The 17182-nt window shown below is 44.8% G+C and overlaps 3 protein-coding genes and 1 long non-coding RNA gene across 4 annotated transcripts; 3 read left to right on the top strand and 1 right to left on the bottom strand.

Moving 5' to 3' along the window:
- Positions 1-5496: 5496 nt before the first annotated feature.
- Positions 5497-8766, top strand: LOC127778471 (uncharacterized). The gene is made up of 4 exons (XR_008018511.1): positions 5497-6282; positions 7037-7129; positions 7380-8085; positions 8382-8766. It is a non-coding gene; the product is annotated as an uncharacterized LOC127778471 (long non-coding RNA).
- Positions 8767-9058: 292 nt separating this feature from the next.
- Positions 9059-11592, bottom strand: LOC127778551 (probable leucine-rich repeat receptor-like protein kinase At1g68400). The gene is made up of 2 exons (XM_052305169.1): positions 10227-11592; positions 9059-10139 (listed from the first exon to the last, which is right to left on the bottom strand). The coding sequence occupies exons 1-2, from the start codon at positions 11467-11469 to the stop codon at positions 9577-9579; spliced, it is 1806 nt and encodes a 601-aa protein (XP_052161129.1). The 5' UTR covers positions 11470-11592; the 3' UTR covers positions 9059-9576.
- A 2878-nt stretch (positions 11593-14470) lies between these two features.
- On the top strand, positions 14471-15019 carry LOC127778556 (small ubiquitin-related modifier 1-like). Its single transcript, XM_052305174.1, has one exon. The coding sequence runs from the start codon at positions 14506-14508 to the stop codon at positions 14836-14838; it is 333 nt and encodes a 110-aa protein (XP_052161134.1). The 5' UTR covers positions 14471-14505; the 3' UTR covers positions 14839-15019.
- Positions 15020-15501: 482 nt separating this feature from the next.
- On the top strand, positions 15502-15894 carry LOC127778555 (small ubiquitin-related modifier 1-like). Its single transcript, XM_052305173.1, has one exon. The coding sequence runs from the start codon at positions 15502-15504 to the stop codon at positions 15892-15894; it is 393 nt and encodes a 130-aa protein (XP_052161133.1).
- Positions 15895-17182: the final 1288 nt, after the last annotated feature.

Raw genomic sequence — 17182 nt, forward strand, 5'->3', positions numbered from 1 at the left:
CAACATCCAACCCAAGCACAGAATCATTACGACTCCCGCGAGCTTCCCCTTCCCCTCCCTCCATCTGGCGCCGGTCACGGTCACGGCCTCGGCGTGCGTCCAGTCGAAGGAGGAAATGCAAAGGCGGTTAACCACGCGCGTACCCCGCGTCACCCCACGCCGCGAAAGCAACGGACAAAGAGAGAAAAATAGGAGTAATAAAGGAGAAAACGCAATTGCAACTGGACGGCAGCAGGAGTGGTACTTACGGGCTGTTTGGTTTACAGGGACTTATTCTAAATCCCTATCATATCGGATGTTTGACACTAATTTAGAGTATTAAACATACACTAATTAGAAAACCCATTCCATAAGCTTGGATTAATTCGCGAGACGAATCTTTTGAGTCTAATTACGCCATGATTTTAACAATGTGATGCTACAATAAACTTTTGATAATTATGGATTAATTAGGCTTAAAAAATTCATCTAGCGGATTAGCTCTCATTTATGAAATTAGTTTTTTTATTAGTCCATATTTAATACTCTAAACTAGCATCCAAACATCCGATATAACATAGCCTAAAAAGTTTTAACCCCATCTAAACACCCCCTTATACAACGAACCTAACGCGTGTTCCTAATGGTTGCCGCAGACTTTTTGCTTCCGAAGAATTGAATTGTTCTTCGTCCACGACCTTCCAGAGGGATCGAAATCCTGGAGTTGGAGGACGGCATTGTGTTGTGCTGGTGGTCTGGTAGGATATTATTCCGCTCTGCTCGTAGAAAAAACTGACGTCTATTTTGTAGTTTTTCGACGCGTCCGTCCGTTCGTTAGCACGTTGCAATCAGGGTTAAATCAAATTTAGACCCGGATTTCACTCTGAATTCCATGCGCGAACTACTGGTGAATGTACTACACGAGAGTGTCGCGATCGCAGCAAAGCAAAAAATCGTTGGCCTTCTTGGAATTTTCAGAGGGGTAGGGGAATGGGGGAATGGACAAAAGAGAAGGAAGGAAGGAAGGATGGCCGGCCGCATTGCTGAATCTAGCTTTGACAGCTAATTTCGTGGGGGGCCATTTGGCAACTGTCACGCCAGCTGTTCCCACTAGGCTGGCCTTCTTCCCCCATGAGTCCTTGCCCCCCTTCACTCTTGATCTTCTGAATCCATCTTCGTGCAACCTGAGCTGGGTTTTGCTTCTTTGTTGTGTATAGTCTCATTGTTCCGCTACAGTTGATTATAAGTTGTAATGCATGTTTCTCTCAAATAAAAAGTTGTAATGACTGTTACTCCATCCGTTCCTAATATAAAGGATTTTGGATAGATTACGCATTCTAGTACAAAGAATGTGGACAAACGGTTTATCTAAATCTATTATATTATTAAAGGAATAGAAAAAGGAGCCTCCACGTTCGCTCTCACAGCCTAGAAACTCTCACATTAATCGGAGAAAAAGAAAAAAACAGAGTCCATATAGAAATACAATTTAGAAATAGTTGAAATTCGGAATCAAAAAATAAGGAATATTAGAAGAGGAGACTAGAGTCCATATAAAAATACAATTTAGAAATAGCTGAAATTCGGAATCAAAAAATAAGGAATATTAGAAGAGGAGACTAGAGTCCATATAAAAATACAATTTAGAAATAACTGAAATTCGGAATTAAAAAATAAGGAATATTAGAAGATGAGACTAGAGTCCATATAGAAATACAATTAGGAAATAACTGAAATTCGGAATTAAAAATAAGGAATATTAGAAGTAGAGTATAGAGTCCATGTAGAAATACAATTAGGAAATAACTGAAATTCGGAATTAAAAATAAGGAATATTAGAAGTAGAGTATAGAGTCCATGTAGAAATACAATTAGGAAATAACTGAAATTCGGAATTAAAAATAAGGAATATTAGAAGTAGAGTATAGTCCATATAGAAATACAATTAGGAAATAATTGAAATTCGGAATTAAAAATAAGGAATATTAGAAGTAGAGTATAGAGTCCATATAGAAATACAATTAAGAAAAAAATAAATTCGAAATTAAAAAAATAAGGAATATTAGAAGTAGAGTATAGAGTCCATATAGGAATTTAAAACTAACTAAAATTTGGAATAAATATAATGAAATTAAAAGTAGAGTTTAGAGTCCGTATAAAAATACAATTTACAAATAACTAAAATTCGAAATTAAGAAAAATATGGAAAGAAGAGTTTAAAGTCAATATAGCAATACAATTTAGATGTAACTGAAATTCGAAATTAAAAATTAAAGAATATTGAAAGATGAGTTTAGAGTCCACATAAAAATACAATTAGAAATAATAAAAATTTAGAAATAAAAATAAATAATATTGGAAGAAGATCATAGAGTCTATATAGAAATACAATTTACAGAAAATTCGGAATTAAAATAATATATTAAAAGACGAGTATAGAGTCCATATATGAATATATATAATTTACAAATAACTAAAATTTGATATTAAAAATAATTAATAACTAAAACGTATATAAAATACAATATGAATATTACACATTAGTAGTTTTGTAAAGTTATCGCAAAATTTAAAATTATGTTGTCATTTTAATATATTTAAATAATATAATGAGAAAACATATATACTATTATATGATAGAAAATATAATGATGCTAGCCGCGCAATCTACGCGGGCCACCATGCTAGTTTATTATACTGTGATATATTACATCATCCAAAATCACTTATGGGACAGAGGGAGTAGTAAAAAAATATGGATAAATTCTTTATGTTGTACATATGTTCTTAATGACATAGAAATCAATGTTGAAAAATAAAATACCATGAAAAACTTAAAAATCAATTTGAAAATTCAAAATATGATTGGAATGACAAGATGAAGAGCAAACGATAAAATAAGTCCTTATCGTGCTCTTTTTATGCGGAATGGTTAAATACATGAATAATTTGTGATAATTGTTTGAAGATTAAAAAAAACTTAATGCATTAACTATTATAAAAGTTGAAAGAAAAGAATGTAAAACATTTTTTTAAAGAATTCATATATAGTTTTTTTTAAAAAAAATACCATTTATAAGTTCGATAAAGAATGTGTGTTTGTTGATTATTCCACTAGGAAAAACAGGAGACAGTCAATCAACACGTGATTTCTTTTTTGTTAGCCAAATGACTTCTACGTTTTAGTATTGCAAAGACTTCTAAAAGGGTTAAAAAAAGGCCTTTGCTAGTTGTCATGTTACCGTTGCTTAAGCGTCCGTTATAGTCAACGTGTCAACAAAGTCACATAAAAGAAACTATAGTTCTCACCTCTCAATGGACTGTGAACAGTATTCTATAACTCAAAAAAAAAAACAAGATTCACATCGACAGCAAAGAACGAAGCATGTGCACTCGTGGTGCACATTGATGATGAACAGCTACTACAAAAGCCTGGAAAAAAGAAGACCACCACAAACTTGGCCACGGTTCACGCGAGCAAGCAGAGCAGACGACGACGACGCGAGACGCGCGTGCATTGGCCAGAGAGGATCCCAACCGGCAAGTCGGTAACCGCAACGCCCCACCACCAAACCCGCGGAACCCAACAAACGGCCAGCCGTGCGCCGTGCGCCTCTCCCCGTCGGTCTCCCCTGCCAACCCGACCCCACCACCCCTACGCGTACGACCTACCCTAACCTGCCCGCCTATATAAACCCCCGCCTCCTCCTCCACCTCCACCTCCCCACAAGCCGCCTCCTACTACTACTACCCATCTCTCTGCTTCTCGCCAGAAAGATCTAGAAGTCGAAGCCCTAATCCTCTTCCGAGTTCCGAAGACAATGGCCGGTCTCAGGATGAAGGCGCTCGCGGTCGCCGCCATCGCCGCGTCCCTCGTCGCGTCAGCGGCAGCCGCCCACGCGCCGGCACCGGCGCCCGCCTCCGACGCCGCCCCCGCGGTGCCCCTCGCGGCAGCCTCCCTCGCAGCCGCCGTGTTCGGCTACCTCTTCTGCTAGATCGATCCCCTTCGATCTGCCTCGGGCTGATCCGTTTCGTCGTCGTCGTGTGCGTGTCTCCGTCGTCGTGTGGTCGTCGCGTGGGGGGGATTTGTGTATGTAATTAATGAGTCGGCGGTGGTGTGAGGGAGGGAGGGTGTGGTTTCGCGCCATTTCTCTGTGGCGGCGGCCATGTACTTACTCTTCTTTTTTTTTCTTTGTATGAATTGAGATGATTTATTTGATTCTTTTCAGTTTAAAGAACATGAGTACATGGTGACACTTGTATGATGTTGATTGTCATCTATTGGCCTATCGTTTAAAATATATCATACGGGAACTAACGAGAGATTAACAATTCAGACCATAAATATAAAATCTCTCCTGCACAAACGTTCACCACTCCAAACTGTGCTATGTTAAATGAACGACAGGGTAGTACAATCATCTTCAAGATTGTAATTACCTCGTAGTTACGATTAAAAAAAACAGTAGCATACAATGTTCAGTGCTCCAATTTGTGCTCTGAATGACCAAAGAACTCCAATTTGTGGTCATAGCGCTCCAATTTGTGTTCTGAATGACCAAAGAGTAGCGAGTGGCAGTAAGGCTGGACGCAAATTATTGCATTCAAAGTTTCAAACTGCGAGCTGTTAAATCGTAGTGCTGGCCTGGAGAGATGTTCGTGATTCGGTGATGGATCCAAAGGCCGAAATCATTGAAGCATGTTTGCCCATGTGCATCTTGTTGAGTAGTGGTCCACATATGAGTTGTCTTAGTGGTAGCGCAGCTGTACCGGCTACCAACTGTACGATTCCATGGTAAACACAGTTTAACTTCGTTATTTTTTTTTACTTAGCCTAACTGTTCTCTAGGCTTAATGCATCGTGCACAGTAAAAAAAGGAACTGTTGTTGCAGATATGGCCATGCAAAAGGCCAAACAAAGATTCAGACTCCTCATCTTTCACGAGTACAGTTAAATGCTCGAGAGTTTTGCAGCTGTATGCAATTGCGAGCTAGTACCGCCGTAAAGCACGGGCGACCAGTAACGTTTTTCAGTGACAAGTGATTTTTATACGTGTCGACGGCTAACCGCAATGAAGATGGCAGCGGCAGAACCGGGGCGGCTGCCCGACCTGCCCGGGAATTGCAGTGTGTTCTGTTTCTCGGTAAAATTTCTGAAGAGCCTAGTACTGGCGTGATGTAGCTGAACTCTGAAGATTGATGGTAACTTCTAATGTGGTTCTTTGAAGCTAGCCGAATGGGTCAGGTTCACTGCAATTGACCGTACCGTACAGGCAAGTAGGCAACGTGTGGCGTACTGGCGTGGAACCGTGGATGGTTCATTGAACCACAGCCAGCGCTGCTTTTCCGTCGGGTCATCGCCTCTTCTGAATTTTCCCGTCTTCCTCGTAGGCTCGTGGCATCTACTCTATAATTCACCAACTGATTTTATTCATCTCTCATCTTACACTCTTACATTATTACGCCTTACAGATCCAACAGCTCATATTTATCTGCATTGAATCCAACGGCCCCACGACGCTCGCACCCCCTCCGTCGCTCCCCCAAGAGCGCGCCCCTCCCGCACCCCCAAATCACGCTCGCTCCCCTACCGCCCATCGCACCCATCCCCTCCGCGCATCCCGGCCCTAACCGCCGCACCCATCACTCCCCTCACCATCGCCGGCTGCCTCCCTTTCCAACCTTGCCGGCCACCGATTCCCCTAACCGTCACCATCGCGCCGCCACCGATCTGGAGTCGCCTGGGTCGTCGTCGCCCCCAAGCCGCATAGGCACGACCCGGCGTGGTCCTTGTCGCCAGCGTCGCCACCAATCTCCGCCTCGTCCCCTGCCTCGCCGGTCTTCTCCGAGAACCCACGACCTCGCGTCCGCTGTCTCCTCTGTCGCTAGATCGCTATCCTCTTACGTACCACCCGCCTCTCCGGCTCCGGTTCGCTGCGAGTGCCGTGGCCTATCCCCCCACTCCGCCGCTTGTCGCGTCGGCCGGGAAGAAGGGGGAGTAGTCGTGTTGCAGTTGTCGGCCCCTGCCACGAGCGCAAATGATTTAGTCGGCGTGCGATGGTGGTGGTCTGACAAGTTCAGCCGACCGATGCATCCACTGGGAGCCCAAGCCGACACTGAAGAAGAAGCCCTCTGCCGTTGGCCGTCGGTAGTGCCTGCATTGTCCAGCCACTTGTGGCTGCGCCGGACGTCCACACAGGGACGCTGAGCCATCCATACAGGAGCAGACGTGGACGCACTGACGGTGGCAGTTTGACAGGCTCAGCCTATTTGACGCATGGGGCTCTCATCTCTATGGTGTAGGTAATGTGAATCAACATTCAAAAGTACTATGTGCTCATTTGGTAAAGGAGATGCTCGAGAATAGTAAGGCCCCGTTTAGTTACCTAAAAGTTTTTTCCAAAAACATCACATCGAATCTTTGTACGCATGCATGGAGTATTAAATATAGATTAAAAGAAAAATTAATTGCACAGTTAAGGGGAAAATCGTGAGACGAAAAGATTCGTCTCACGGTTTCCATGCGAGTTATGAAATTAGTTTTTTCATTCGTGTCCGAAAACCCCTTCCGACATCCGGTCAAACAACCGATGTGACATCCAAAAATTTTCATTTCACGAACTAAACATGCCCTAACTGTTTCCTTTATATTAACAAGTTCTCACTTCCTTTTTAATATATTAATGATTTTACCACCTCTTTTTAAATATATTATATTATGTGTTGTGCAATGCAGAAGTATATTTATAAATGAGTAACCCGAAACACTTGCAAAAATACTCTATCTGAGTTGCTGTTGTCACTTGAAGAAAACAATGAGTTCTTTTAGAGAGAAGAAATATATTCATGTGGTTATTTGAGCAGTCGGTACAGTATTTTGAAGATGAATGATGACTTGTTTCATATCATGACATGAACAACTGATTGGTTTGTGAAACAATGCTACGCATTGCTGGTTTATTTGGTCTGAATGTACCTGTTCCAATTGGTTGTAGCTTGCGAATTCGTTTTCTTTTTCTTACCATGCTTATATAGGCAACAAGTATCCTCTATGCAGTGCGCATGAAGGGTTGTAGCTGCTGGACTATACCATGATGATAATCTGAAGGGAAAAGAAAGAGCCAAGGGATGTTACGTGTTTGAATTATAGGTAAATAAACCACTTAAAATGCTAGATATACATATGCTGACCTGTTAATTTTATGATGAAGGTTGACAATATATTTGTTTGCACCAATAAAAATTACAACAATTGATCATCTTTGGATAGTGGTCAGGATTGGCACATGAATTTAGTTCTCATCTTTTCATACTACAATTATTTTGGTTCAACATATAGTGCTGCTTTGATTCTGAGAAATAACATCTTCTCTATTTAAGTGGAACATTCTATTTAACAGGGAACACTCATTGGCTTTATCATTTAAAAGCATTTTGCAAGGCATGTTCTTCTCAATTGATAAAAGTGAGCAGTGCAAATATTTTGGTTGAGTCCCTCGCGCCGCCAAGGATCCTGTGCCATCTGCTCCATTGCGCCGCCACCGGAACCCTCTCCACCGTGCTGCGAACAAGGAAATCATCGCTTGATTCCGTTCCTTCAACCATTACAGTTCAAATGCAAAATTATGAAATTAGTGGATGTGATTGTGAATGATAGTGTCACGTCTCTTATGTATGTGCATCCCAATATCAATGGCTATTATGCATCTCTTCGAAAGTTACTGAAATAGAGAGAAATTATAAAATAAAAATGAATATATACTTGCTGTTTAATTTTCCTCCCTCGCACTATAGCATACACTACTCAGAAAATTGAAAATAAAAATGAATGCCAAGTTATTGTTTCACACTGATTTTAGACTCAATCTATATGTTTCTCTAACTCAAGTGATTATTTTCTGGATAACCTGGGAGAAAACAATTTATTATGTGAATGTGTGTGAGAAAATTATTATCTGCATATTTTTCTCTAATTTAGATAGCAGGCCTAATCTTTTCTCAAGCTAGGATAAGGCCTGAGTCAGGAAATGACTGATGATGGGGCACCATGATGGATTTGTCGCCATGTTCTTCCTCTCCGTCCACGGCCACAAGCTCTCCGACCAGGTCACTGGAACCCCTATTTGTAGGGTTGTTTAAATGAGTTGCTTCCATGTTCTGCTTCAGTAGCATATAACCATTTCCAAGGGCAACAATTCGATGGCGGCAGATTTTAAATGAACCAACTGCATATAAACCCATGTTTGCATTGCTTTCTGTATTGTACATATTTGATATTTGATAGCCGCTGCATATAAACGCTGCATCTGACCACCTGACATAAAGCTAGCTGGAGATGACCATGATTCATCCGTAGCTTTGCACATTAGTTTGCACCTAACATTGTCTTTTGTGTGATGCAGCTGTCAGAATCGTGAACACCAACGGGACGAGCATGATGGATGAACTCAGGAAGACCCTGGATAGAAGAGGCCCTGGGTAATTGCCATCTTTGCTGCAAATGCATGCTTTAGATTCTGCTTTGTTCAGAGTTCAGCGATGTGATGCAGTTGTCGGAAGCATCAACACCAGCAAGATGAGTGATGCTAAAGTGTTTACTTTTGTTTCGTTTCCTGTTTGAATGGCAATTTCAATGAAGCTTGATTATTTATTCTTCTATACATGCAAATGGATTGCATTGTGTATAGAGTTTGCAAATGTTAGCAAGCAATATATATTGTGGGAAACATGCATTTATACATAGCTATATAATTAGTAATATATTAAACCATTCTTTTTATTGTCTGAAATCATATATTAGATTTGCATTATTAAATATAGCCGTAGCGTTAGCACGGGCAAATTACTAGTATGTTCTGGTTTCTGAACCTTATTAGTAGGCGCACAGCCCAGTGAACCCAGCAGAGTGAGACCTGCAAAGCTATGGGCCGGGCCACTACCAAATCAAATGGTTCTCAAGCCAAACTTGGGCTGCTAGAAGGAAAACTCTCAAGTCATTGCCTGTTAGTTTTTCTTTTTGGGATGCTATATAATGAAATGTCATTCGGACGGAATGATATAGGAGTAGGTTAGTTATCAGATCATGACGTATCTGAATATTTGACTCTTCTTTGATCTTTGAGATCAGACTCGTTGCCGATAGGTTTTCTTTTTTTGACGCGAACATTAGGGAATGACTTGAACCCAGATTGTCTAGCCTACCATCTTGTAAAGCCAGCCAGAAGACCCCTGAGTGTTTCTCGTTTTCTTTTCTTTTCTTTTTCTTTTTTTTGTCTGAACGCTTGCAGATTTCGCTCTTTCCAAATCTGATATCAGGAAGATAAAGGCTACTGGGTACTGGGTACTGTGCTACTGATAATCTTTATCGTAGCTTTGCACTGCAGATCTGCAGTGCAGCTGATTAACGAGAAATACATGAGATTTATCCCCAACAGATTAAGCAGTTTGCGCTACAATTTCCCGAAACATCATGCACGCGTACATGCTGTTCTTGCACTCAATAAGGATTTTTTCTCTCTCATTGCACTTCTTCTGTTAATGCTAGCAAAGCTAAAGACTCAGTTACATGCTAGTAACTGATTGTGCAGCTGCTTCACTTCACATGAACTCGCCCATCATGGCGAGCACCTGCGCCATCCTGGGCCTCTCCTCCGGCGCCTCGGCGGTGCACAGCATGCCGATCTTGACCCACCCCATCGTCTCATCCTCCCCGCCATCGCCGCCGCCGCCGCCGCCGTTGCCGTCCCCGGCATTGTCGGCGGTCACCACCTCCAGGAGCACCATCCCGAAGCTGTACACGTCGGACTCCTGCGTCGCGCTCGCGCCCGCGGCGCCGGCGCCGGACGCCAGCTCCGGCGCCGCGTACCCGTGCCAGCCTCCTCCGCCCGCCGCCGCCGCCGCCCGGTCCAGGAACAGCCCCGGCGGGCACCGCGGCGGCTGCGGGATGGACTGCTGGATGTTGGCGGCGTAGCGCATGACCCCGCACTCGGAGACGCACGCCGCGCCGTGCTCGTCCAGGAGGATGTTGGACGGCTTCACGTTCGCGTGCACCAGCGCCGGCCTCGCCGGGAACGTGTGGATGTAGTTCAGCCCCTGCGCCGCGCCGAACAGGATGGCCTTCCTCGCCGCCCAGTCCAGGCTCCTCCCGCCGCCGCCGCCTCCTGCAACAAACACCAGCAACAAATCAAGAACACCTCTCGCATCGCGTCAATGGCGACCGATCGAGTCGGCGCGGCGCCGGCACGCACCGTTGCTGCCGTGCAGGAGGGACTGGAGGCTGCCGTTGGGGAGGTAGTCGTAGACGAGCAGCCGCTCGCCGTTGGAGTTGCAGTAGCCCCTGAGGCTGACGACGTGGCGGTGGCGGAGCCGGCCGGCGAGCCGCATGTGGCGGTCGAACGCCTTGCTCCGGCCGGGGAACTGCAGCGCGCTGAGGCGCTTGACGGCCACCACGATGCCGTCCTCCAGCACCGCCTTGTACGTGCTCCCGGACACGCCCTTGCCGAGCACCTCCGCCGACGCCTTGAGCAGGCTCTCCAGCCTCAGCTCCTCGCCGCCATCGAAGCAGACGAGTCCACCACCATTGCTCTTCTGCCCCTTCTCCTCCCGATTCCTCACCTTGTCTTCCTCCTCAAAGCTCAGCGCCGCATCGGAAGCACCCTTCCATGACCGGAGCTTCCTTCTCATGTAGACGAACATGGCTACAGAGATAGCCACCGAGATCACCATGAGCGCCGCGTTGCCAATGCCGGTCGCCATGAGCGCCGTCACACTGAGCTTACTCAATCCTCCATTACTACCACCACTACTAGCCTCCTCCATTGCCGCACTAGGAGATTGTCCGACACTATCTCCTAACGCATTGTAAGCATGAACACATCTCGGAAGAGGCAGGCCACAGAGGCCAAGATTCCCGCCAAAAGACGAGCTCGGGAACCTGGAAAGATCGCCGGAGATCTCCCCATCCAGCATGTTCCGTGAAACATTGAAGCTCCTCACCATCGGGATGCTGAGAGCTCGCAGGTCGCCATGGAAGCCGTTGTGCTCCGCTGTCAGGGTGACCAGAGAAGGCAGCGAGACGCGGAGGCCTCCGGTGAGCTGGTTGTGTGAGACGAGCAGGTGCCTCAGCCTCGGGCTGGTGGAGTTGTCGAGAGGAGGGAGACGACCGGACAGCGAGTTCCTCCTGACGGCGAGCACGCCGAGGCGGGCGAGCCCGAGGAGGGGGGCCACGCCGCCGACGAGCGAGGCGTTGTCGAGGAACACCCCGACCACCCTTCCCCTGCTGCACCTCACCCCGATCCATGCGCCGGAGCACGGGTCGCCGCCGACCCAGCTCTCCAGCGCGGCGGCGGCCGGGTTGTAGGATTTGAAGGAGAGGAGCGGAGGGAGATCCTGGTGGCCGCCATTGGCGACCTCGGCCTCTCCGCGCACGCACCACGCGGCGAGGAGCAGGAGCAGCAGCAAGAACCAGCAGCAATGGTGGGAATCTGCCATCGTTGGCAGCTGCTGTTTGAGAGGGAGCAGTGGTTGATCGATCCAGTATTCGAGTGAGTGAGTTTTTATAGCAGAGATGAGGAGGAGAAGGAGAAGAAGAAATGCGCGGGGAAAGTAAAGAGATTTTTGAAAGGCAACACGGGTGGAAGTGGTGACAAGAAGAGAGCTCCAAAAAGGAAAGCTAGAGAGGAGAGCGGCGTGTGCAGTGGCAGTGAGGAGAGTGTGGACACGATCACACGACACGAGGAGAGGAACAAGCAGATGAGGCGAAGCGAAAGCGAACAAGGCTTGGCTGCTTTTTCTCCATCGGGGGCACAAGGAATTTTGGACGCTTTTGGTGAGGCAACTAAATGCGTGAGCTATACTGAACTGAGCACTGCGTGTATCCGTGATGGTCGCAGTGAGATTGTGTATTTGTGCGGTAATGCGTTTTACTTTATGGAAATGACCAAAAGGAAGAGAAAGGTTGCAAGGCTCTTGGTTCCATAGAGGCGTCGATGCTGTTGGTTTCACTGGCTGTGGGAGAAAACCGACAGGGAATTGGGTTCAGGGGGGATTTGCCAAGTGCCAGCGCGAACAGTGGTCAAGATTCCATCTTGTGTTCAGCTGCTGCCTCGTCCATGGGCAAAGGGAGTGGACATTCGTGTCTCTTCACAGCGTGCATGCTGCTCCGGGTCAAGCAGCTGCGGGTCAGCCAAGCCACGACACGAATGCACGACTCACTCGACCCGGCCCACAGGCTACAAGCTTCTCGGTACTGTGATGTTCAAGAGCTAAGCACTAGTAGTGCACTACTACATTTTCAGATTTCAGAACAAACACAAGTATAACTTCAGGTTTTAGATTTCAGAACAAGCACTACTATATTTTTCAGACTTAAAAGCTAAAGTTTAACATTTCAGAGCAAACACAATTACAACTTAAGATTTTAGATTTCGGAACAAGTATTACTACATTTTCGTATTTCAAAGCTAAAGTTTAAAATTTCAGAACAAACACAAGTACAACTTCAGATTTTAGATTTCAGAACAAGCACTACTACTGTATTATCAAATTTTAGAACAAACACAAGCACAACTTCAGGTTTGAGATTTCAGAACAAGCACTACTGCATTTTTAGATTTCAGAACTAAAGTTTAAAATTTCAAAACAAACAAGTACAACTTCAGATTTTAGATTTCAGAACAAGCACTACTATATTATCAGAGAACTAAAGTTCAATTTTTCAGAACAAACACAAGTACAACTTCAGATTTGAGATTTTGGAACAAGCACTACCGCATTTTCAAATTTCAGAATTAAAGTTCAAAAATTCAGAACAAGCACTAGTGCTAAAGCTCGAAAAATTGTTTTTGACAATATACTAAGACTGATTTCAGAACTTAAATCAGAACTGAGTTCTAAAAACCATTTGCACTTGAGTTTAAAAAATAAATTAAGAACTTCAGTTTTCAGAAGGCAATATCAGATTTCAGGACATTGCCAAAATTCACATGGACAACAACATCATATCTAGGGATGAAAACGGTTGGAAATGGTCGGAAACAATATTATTATTTTATTATTTTTTCAAAAACGAACGGAAATGGTCGGAAAATTTCCATATTTATGAATTCATTTATTAAGTGTCAACTTCAATGCCACGCTAACAAAAATTTAAAAAAAAAACTAAATTTGGAAACGGTAACCATCATAAAAGTATTATTATTATATTAGTTTTGCGGAAACGGTATCGGTACGGTCGGAAAATTTCCATACCGTTTTCACCATTCGTATCTTGATAACTTAACTTCAGGCACTTGACAGAAGTTAAAAAGTTTGACTAGAGTACTCCTACAGTCAATGCAACTGCTGTCATTGTAGTTTCAGTACTTAGGGCAATACTCAAACCTTGAGGACTTAACTTCAGGCACTTGAATTTCAGTATGTTAAACTTACATTCAGGAGCTGTTCGTTAACCGGATTATGTACTGAACTAGTGCTTAGCTTCAGATCTCAATGAAAGAAAATTCAGGAATTGTGACCCACGACTTCATATTCAGAACTTCGAATTCTCAAATAACATTGTGCATTTACACGTGCTCAATTAAAATGAAACCGATATTCATCCATGAGCTATGATACGGGGTTGGCGTTGCAAGTGATTGATCGGATTACCCAGGAGGGGTAGCATTGGATGGAAGCGAGGATTAGGATCCTCTGTCTTCAAAGGTATGTGTCTTTGTCACTTACATGTGGACCCAATAAACCATGGGCCCACTTGTCAGTGACAAAAGCATGGTGCATTTGAAGATAGAGGATCTCAATCCTGAAAGTGAACGCTTTCTGTTCACCATCTAGTCCTTTTCACTGCTCACCTTGGAGTTTCTATTGTCTGTAACAACCTTGTATGGCTTTGTTATCTGTATATAAGTATATTCCCTAGTGATCATCTAGGCGAGTTGCAGATGAACCTTTTTTTTCTACATATTCCATTTTGTATTATAAGCCATTTTGATTTTGGTCAAAGTCAAACTACTTTAAGTTTAAAATAAGTTTTTAGATAAATGTGGTAATATTTACGACATCAAATTAGTTTCATTAATCTATAGTTAAATATATTTTCATAATATAGTCATGGGTTGAAAATATTACTATTTTTTCCTATAAACTCGGTCGTACTTTAAATCAGTTTGATGTTGGCTGAAGACAAAACGATTTATAGTATAATCTTTTAAAACGGAGGGAGTACCAATACTAGTACTAGGGGAGTACCAACGTGGAAAGCTTTTGCGTGCGCGTTTGAAAAAAAAAAAAAAAAAGGTTGGTGCGACGGGCGGACGGGGCCAGCGGCGTGCTGTTTCGGCAGCGCAACGGGCGGGCGGGGCCATGGGCCCATGCGCCGTGCAAAGCGCGACGGTACGCGCGGTTAACGAAAGGCCGATGCGTGTTTTTATCCACGAACGGAGGGAGTTGGTATATAAGCAGCCAAGCAGGGCGACGGCACACCGCCCACATCCACACACACACCCACGATTCCCCACAAACTCACCGGCCATGTCGACGACCTCGCCGAGGGCGGAGGAGGACGCGAAGGAGACGGTGAAGCCGATCTTCATCACGCTCAAGGTGATGGACCAGGAAGACCGGAGGATCCGCCACACCATCAGGATGGCCGACAAGCTGCAGGTGGTCATGGACATGTACTACACCAAGGCGCCCGAGGTCACCTACGGCACGGGGACCTTCCTCTTCGACGGCATACGGCTGAAGGGCGACATGACGCCGATGGGGCTCGAGATGGTGGACGGGGACACTGTCGATTTCTTCCCGGTTATGATCGGCGGCGGAGGATTTTTCCAATGCAATCTTCTTCCCAGTTCTCACTAGTAGTCTACGACTGTCGCCGCCGAGCGTCGTAGACTCGTAGTTAGAATTGTTCATCCTCTGCGATTTGCCGATCGTCGTAGTTTGCAATTTGCAGTGTTTTATTTCCTCATGGCAGCAGCAATCGATGTTAACATTGAATCAGTTGTTCTGGGATGATTAATTATGGCAACAGTAGTTGATCTTGGCAAGTCACTAGCGTCATTTAATCCACTCAATTGCCATGCAATGCATCCGCTGATCCGCCATAGCCTATAGGAAACCCCTTCGATGATATCACCGTGCAATTACTGCGGCAACATCAAGGTTCAGTTCTGAGATTACGCATATCGCCAGTTAATTAAAATCATGCTCTTACATTGGCATCATATATTCATATATGCTGATTGAACAGCAAAGGAAGAGAAATATTATGAATATGGATCACGTTGTATTGAGTCCTCAGGAGTTGGTAACTCGGGGTATATATATATAGCAAATTACAAGGATAAAGATAAGGAAAACTTCGAGATACAAATCAATCCTATCCTAGCTAATGGAGTACTATCTCTAGCTAGAACTTAACAATATACTACATAAGAGTACGTAGGGTGAAATCCATGGCAACGCAACTACTCAGATAGCTACGCAAGTACACCTACGCAGATAGCTAAAACACCGGAGGCGATGTACGGCTGGTCTGGCATCCCAGCGGCGGTGAAGGTGGAGAAGGAGAACGAATGGAAGACGCCGGCGACTTGGGAATGGAAGGCGCCGGCGACCAGGGTGGCCGGGGAGTACGTCACGCTGAAGGTGCAGGGCACCGACGGCCGCGCCGTCTACCGCACCATGCTGCGGACGGAGCAGCTGCAGGGACTGATGGACTTCTACTACGACCGCTCGCATGGCCGGGTGCAGCGCGGCACGGGCCGGTTTCTGTTCGACGGCCGCCGGCTGCGCGGCTGGCAGACGCCGGCGGAGCTCCAGATGGAGGACGGCGACGAGGTCAATTTCTTCGAGGAGTTGATCGGTGGCGCCGCCGGATCTGGATGGGATCCCCCATCGTCGATCCTCGCGTAGCTTGTTCCTGGTAGTTATGGATTTAGTCTTTTAGATATGAACACTGCTACACATACTATTTTTTTTCTTACTAAATCTTTACTAACAATCATCTCAACCGTTTAATTTAGATAGATGTAAGTTATAAAAAATCTAGATACACTTACTGGTGGAAAAACCATTTTTGATCGGTCGACCAAATTTTACAATAGTCTCGGTTCCATTTAAAACCGGGACTAAAAACGATTTTTTTAGTCCCGGTTAAAAAAGGTCTCGGTTCCATTTAAAATCGGGACTAAAAACGATTTTTAGTCCCGGTTAAAAAAGTTATCTTTAGTCCCTAAAGATGATTTTTAGTCCCGGTTTATCCCCTGTCATGGGGCCGAGGATCTCTAGTCCCGGTTCATACTACCAACCGGGACTAAAGATTACCACTTTAGTCTACATCCCAGTTGCTAGTACCAACCGGGAGTAGGAGTAAAATTCGCAACCACTTCCTCACCCACAGATCGATCCTTCCCTCTTCTCCCCCTCCTCCCCTCTCCTATCTTACACATATCCTCCCCTTCCTCCTTTCCCTCCCCTTCCTCCTCCCTCACCTGGAGATAGATCTTACACAGATCCTCCCATTCCTCCTTCCTTCCCCTCCCCTTCCTCCACCTGGAGATGGAGAAGGCCGCGCCGCGTGGACACGGTAGACGGACGCGCGGTGTGCGGCGCAGACGTGCGTTGCAGGGGAAGCACATGCGCGCAGTAGTAACGGTAGCGACAGCCGGCAGTAGTGGGATTGATATTTCGTGATTGATTTCTTGAGTAGTAGCAGTAGTAGCGGTTGTTGGATTGTTGCAGGGGAAGCAGATGCGCGCAGTAGTAACGGTAGCGGCAGCCGGCAGTAGTGGGATTGATATTTTGTGATTGATTTCTTGAGTAGTAGCAGTAGTAGCGGTTGTGGGATTGATTTCTTGAGTAGTAGGATTGATTTTTTGAGTGGTTGTGGGATTGATTTCTTGAGTAGTAGGATTGATTTCTTGAGTAGTAGCAGTAGTAGCGGCATCCGGCAGCTTGTTTTCTCTCTCTTTGTTTTTTTTGATATTTTGTGATTCATTAAGATGTATAATTTTGTGATTCATTGTATGGATTTAAGATGTATAATATGTGTTGTATTTGATTTATGTGTAAATTTTTTAGGATTTGTGATGTATTATATTTGTGTGTATAAGTAACTTTAAGATTTGTGATGTGGATTTAGGATGTTACTTTGATTTGAGGATTTGGGGTTTGATTTGGGATGTGCATGCCATCCGATTCG

The sequence above is a fragment of the Oryza glaberrima genome, chromosome 7, assembly GCF_000147395.1.
Source record: "Oryza glaberrima chromosome 7, OglaRS2, whole genome shotgun sequence".
In the NCBI taxonomy this organism is placed as follows: Eukaryota; Viridiplantae; Streptophyta; class Magnoliopsida; order Poales; family Poaceae; genus Oryza; species Oryza glaberrima.